Here is a 5,905-nt window from a genome sequence, read left to right as displayed (position 1 = left end):
TTCTTCTACTTCTAGTTTTTATTTTTATTTTGATTGATGATTGATTAAAGTTTTCTTCTTGCATTCATTATCATCGTCTTTTATATTTTGCGTTGTTCCTTTTAGTTAATAAATTTAAAGAGTATATATGCTTTATACATATATAATCAATAATTGACAATAAATTTTCTCCTTTTGATAATCTCTCATGTTTCTCTTTCGGTTGAAATTTTCTGATCAAAAATGGTACGAAACAAGTTTGTTGCCGCCAAATGAAGTAGACGAAAAAAATTATCTGTCATTACGACGTATCAAATTACTCCCTTCGTTTAAAAAAGAATGACTTATTTTGATTTGACACTGAGTTTAAGAAAATAAAAAGGACTTATGAATCTTGTTCTCTTAAATTAAAGTTATGTCAAATGTAACAAAATATCTTTTAACCTTAGAATCTTAAACATGCAATGTGGAAAGTTGAAATTAAAAAATTATTAAAAATGAAAATGGTCATTCTTTTCTAAACGAATTTAAAATGAAAATAGATCATTCTTTTTTCAAACAGAGGAAATATTAAACTGTGAGTTTGATTCTAAGTTTTTTCTACTTCTACTTTTTTTCTTTTTTCAGTTTTGATTCAACTATCTTCTTGCATTCATTTGTGTTTTCTCACTTTGTGTTTATATTATTTATTGTTGCATGTCCTACACATATTATTTTTATGTTAAATTTAAACACGACAAAGGACATTCGTGCAACGCACGGACCCTTAAACTAGTTACATACCAAAAATATATCAGCTTAATTGTGTAATTTTTGCGTGCCATTTTTATGTTTCTGCCGAATTGTATAAATTTGGTTAAAAAAACTATTGCTAATTTTTCTTTTTAAGAAAAAAAAAACAGATTATTCTGCTAAATCAAATAATTCACAGGTAATTATGTATCTCCAGATAATAGCCCCTTCTGTTTTGCCTTCGTTGGATACATCAGTACAAAACTAACTACGTGAACCAAAAAAAAAAAAAAATTAATGAGCAAATAAAATTAAAGCCTTCATATAGATTGATTCAATGCATACAGGTACTTCAACCTCCTACATTGGTAAAAGCTTACCATTGCATCTATTGTAATCGACAGATGGGTAAATGCTTAATCACATTCCGCGTTTAAATCAAATCAAATAAACGTAAGCAATTAAAAATCAACGAAAGAATACATAGCATCCACCCATGATTAAATGACAAATACATACATCTTTTAATTCAAATTAAGTGAATTGTTAAAACTTTTCTTATAATTCAAAGTGAATTTTTCAAAAAATCAAAAAAACTGTTTTAACTTTTTTTTCATATTTATCCTTTCTTTAATAAAGTTCGTAGTTATTTTTAATTTTCTAGAAGAATAGTTTAGAAACAATCAAAAGAATAATAGATAATAATAACTTTTGATTTATGTTCTTAAATATTTTATTAAATATTTTTATTAAGAGGTGTCATCCCAAAAATTCACTTAAATGACAAATATATTTTTTAATTTAAAAAGGAGCCCTTTTGGCTCTGTACTCTACTAACTAACCCGAAACTTATTGACATCTCAATTCTTAGTGGTCACAACTCACAATTTGCAAAGGACATTTTTTAATGGAACTGAATGGATAAACACAACTGATGACAAAAAAATACGATTAATATAGCATTCTAACCTCTTAAAATCAAACTATGAACTAGCATTTGGAAAACTCGAAAGTAGATCGTTAAAAAATGTTTATGCATGTTAGATTGCTTTTTCTACTACGAGCTCGAGCGAAATATTATGACTAAATTAATGCTTGTCATCGATGAAAGATGTAACAATGCAAAGATGTACAGTTGTGTCAGGTCAAAGACAGTTTATTATGTGGCCTTTCTTACTGGATAAATTGCTTACTAGTGACAGCCTTGCTAGATGACACAAGAAACCTGTTCTATCAAGCTCATCCAGAAACTAAAGACAATCTATTCAACAAATGGGCTTCTGTGAGAAATCTAAGGAACAAATTATTAGTGTAGTTAAAAAGATGGGCCCATTCATTAGTTACTTATAACGAAAAACTAGATAAAGTAGCATACTATTAAATTATAAAAAAATAACAATATTTTTATCAAATTACATTTTGTAGCATATGTATTTATAGCAACGGTTTGCAAAAATACAAAATACATATCGATCATAAGGACAGTAAAAATCATATGGATTTATATTTTTGTATCAACAGTTTGCAAAACTACAAAATACAAGTTACAATATTATGTATTTATGAAACTGTTGCTATGAAATTCATAATTAAGGAGATAAATATGCTATTTCTGAATTGTGCCCCTACTTATAATGGGATGTAAGAAATACTAAAGGCAAGTCACAGGCTGCTCATCTCAACTAATCATGCTCCCTTGCAAAAGAGGAATCGAAGGGTATTTGAGTAGAGACTAGCAGGAAAGTGAAGGATATAGCTAGAGCTATTCATGTCAAAATGACTGCTTCAAGACTATCCCTTTTTTGCTTTTTCTGGTTTTGAGGTATTGATGAAACACTTGCACTCCACACTCAATGCCATGTCCATATCACTTTCTCCTAAAATACACTACTTTAAAAAATCCAACATGCACCCATTAACACTTTCTAAGCCCGAGGGACATAGACCCTCCCTAGGAAGCAGGACGTGTGCCACTAATCCTAACTAGTTATATGGCGATTCTGTATGTTGTAAGCTCTGAGTATGGACAGCTATCAGAGTTTTGGCTAAACTGCGTTTTGTAGTACTGCTTTGGTGACGAAGAAAACCTTAATTAATCACAAAAAATAAAATAAAAATACGGGGCGTAGATCTTGTATCATATTATGGGCATACCACTTCTTTCTTCTTTTAATAGGTATACCAATTTATGCCATTTTTTATCAAAAATTAGAACAGTTGAATCTTTACCATTAATTTACCCAGATATGTTTTCTTGACCCCCCCCCCCCCCAACCCAACACACACTTTTCTTTGCCATAACAGCATTTTGGAGTATCTAGAACTTGGAAGCCTCAAAAAGGAGGCCCATACAAAGATTGAAGGGATTGGCATATGTTGTAATGCCATCATACAGACCGTCAGAATTATTCAATCATGTAATCCATTATATAGTAGAATGATGCGCAGTACAGCTCCACCACATCCATTCATTGAGAGCTTCAAGGCGCTCATGCACCAGCTAGCTATCTTATGAAATGGTAAATTGCAATCTAACAGGCTGTTATGAACTATCTTCTGTCCTTTCCAAAATCAAAGAAAACATTTTTCATTCAACTGAAAGTTCTTAGGGGATAATATAACTTCACCCTGAAAACACACAATCTGGGAATGCAAATAACAGAAAAGCAATTACCACTGTCAATGCCACCAAGGATAACCTTACAGCCACAGCAAAAGTAGACTTAATAGATCAAAGATCAAAACATAACATAACTAGATAATCATGGCATATTATCAGTTTTGCAAGTACTAGGAGAAAATCCATAGTGAAGACGCAACGAAAGATGTAACGCTACAAACTAGAAAACATAGAGAACAGCCTCTTCAACAATCTTCTTCGAACTCCAAACAAGGTCCTGTACAGAAAAAAACAGCAAACAGAATTTATAAGTAACACACACAGCAAGAGTTAGATACAGAACTAAAGATCATTCTTAAAAAGAAAAGTGTGTCCCATTGTAAAAGGGAAATAGCTTACCTTTGTCAAAAGCCAGGTACGATCAACAATCTCCCGAGGCAAAATGAAACCTTTAGCAGAAAAACATTTGGACCAACTACTTAGGAGAACTAATTAGACCCATTCGGAGGAATGTTCAATAGGCAACTTACCCAAGAGTAGGAGCAGAAAAGGATATAACTGAACTTTTACGTCCCACTTACCAATTTTCATTCCAAAAAAACAGAAAATGGTGAAGGGGAAAACAACTTTGAGAGGGGGAAAGTATTGAGTCAGATCCTATTCAAGGTTAACGAAAACAAACAAAAAAACTGATGAAATGATCGCTGACCGGCCAATTCAGGCGTCATGGATTTTACGGAGTAAAGAAGATACCTAATACACTACACAGTAGTATTTTGATATTGAATTGCAAAGAAATAGAGAGAAGGGTCCTAAGTTCAAGATAGAGGGCCAAGAATTTGGTCAGTGTATAAAACAAAAGTCTGAAACTTAGCTGTCTACCAAATCTGATCGGAGCTCTAGTATATGTACAATATGTTTGACAAACTCAAAACCTAACTGATTATGAAGACAAAAGGAAAGAACAACCTCTTAACAAGAGTATAATAAAGAATGAGAATTCAACATCACAGGTAATGTGGTGATCTGAAAAAGCATCAAAGATCATTGCGCAACGAATCCTTGCAGCTCAGTAAAGAACTACCAATATACTGAATACTGAAATAGTTTCTTCTGTCAGTCGAACTCCCCTCGAACACACCACCATGCTGTCGCACCACCACTGAATTTAACCACGTCTGCACATAAGATTAATCAACTTTCAATCTACCTGGAAATGTTGATCTACCCGCCATTGTTCATCATCTCTCATAACCTCAACCAACCCACTATAACAACTATTGTAACTCTTCCACCATTGAACCAAAGCTGCTCTCCACCACAACAAACCCTAAGCAACTATTACCAAGTCAAGGTAAAGACTGATATATTCACTTATATACAATCTACTAAAACAAACTTGCAAACTAGACAACTGCCTTATTTATTCTTTACTAGCCCCTCACCAAACATTCTTCAATCCATAATTTCAAGATTGAGAATGCGACGGAGAGTCTGTGTTGCAGAGTCAGTACTATCACATAAAACTCCAGGACATGGACTGCGCTCCCTTGTCGGGGATGCAGGTGCAGATTTGGCAAAAGGAGGCAAATCAATATCAGAAGGTGAACTAGGCAGGTCAAGGGAAACCGTCCTTTTAGGCTTACCCGAAAATTTGGGGATTGGCAAAGAACTAGGGGGCGGCGAATTCGAATAAGCTGGACCAGCCCATAGTTCAGAATAACCAAATTCATCATTCAAAGACTCTACCTTTCGCATACCATCACCAACTTTGATGTCAATTGGAATCGAAATCGCACTACTCAAGGCTGATTTTTTCGACTTGTATGAACCTTCAGAGTATGAACTACCGGGAATTCTAGCTTTTCCACTGATGGGTGTGGAGCATGACCTTGATGGGGTAGGAAGTATACCGACACCAGACTCAAAACTCCGGCAATTGATCTCTTTAAAACCAACAGAAAGAGGTGACCCAAAGGAACCAAATCTAACAGGAACTTGATCCCTAGTTCTATCATAGTAATGATTCTTATGCTGAGCAACAACAAGAAACGTCTCCATTTCTAAATTAAACAATAGTAACTGATCCAACTCACTACTTTATTATACCAAAAAAACTGAAGATCTAACAAGCAAGCACAGTAAAATGGGTCTCTTTTGGGCTTTTGGGATTCAGAAAATGCTAGAAATCATGGATCTTCTCCACAACCACTTCACTCTTCGGTTTCTTCAGATCTATCAGCAAGAAAAAAATAAGCAATCATTAAAAAAAACAAAAGGATTAACAACCCACAAGCTAAAAGCAAAAACCCACGCTGAAAAAGTTTATAAAAATTCAAAAATCAACAAAACCAAGAAACGAGATTTACCTTATAGTCCCCAAAAAATGTACAGTGACTAAAGAACCAGGTTCTTTATCAGTACAATTTTGTTGAAGATTAATCTTAATTCTTAACTACTAAGCTGTATAATTTAGTGGTCTGTATGTTCAGGAAGATAAAATGGTCAGTACTGATTTGGTATGGGAATTGGGAGCTTGAACTGCTCTTTTCGTATATCACAACTCCATTGGAA

The 5,905-nt window shown here is 33.7% G+C and overlaps 1 protein-coding gene across 2 annotated transcripts; it reads right to left on the bottom strand.

Moving 5' to 3' along the window:
* Positions 1 to 3,273: 3,273 nt before the first annotated feature.
* LOC107842654 lies at positions 3,274 to 5,905 on the bottom strand. Of its 2 annotated transcripts, XR_001665980.2 has the most exons (3): positions 5,701 to 5,905; positions 3,731 to 5,566; positions 3,274 to 3,608 (listed from the first exon to the last, which is right to left on the bottom strand). XR_001665980.2 is itself a non-coding variant. In XM_016686610.2 (2 exons), exon 2 carries the CDS (start codon positions 5,390 to 5,392, stop codon positions 4,787 to 4,789), a length of 606 nt encoding a protein of 201 aa, XP_016542096.2. In that variant the 5' UTR covers positions 5,393 to 5,566; positions 5,701 to 5,905; the 3' UTR covers positions 3,274 to 4,786. The 2 variants fall into 2 exon arrangements, 1 of the variants encoding a protein (XP_016542096.2); XM_016686610.2 differs by having other exon boundaries at positions 3,274 to 5,566.

Source organism: Capsicum annuum, chromosome 9, assembly GCF_002878395.1.
Source record: "Capsicum annuum cultivar UCD-10X-F1 chromosome 9, UCD10Xv1.1, whole genome shotgun sequence".
Lineage (NCBI taxonomy): Eukaryota > Viridiplantae > Streptophyta > Magnoliopsida > Solanales > Solanaceae > Capsicum > Capsicum annuum.
This window is presented reverse-complemented; position numbering and strand designations above follow the sequence as displayed.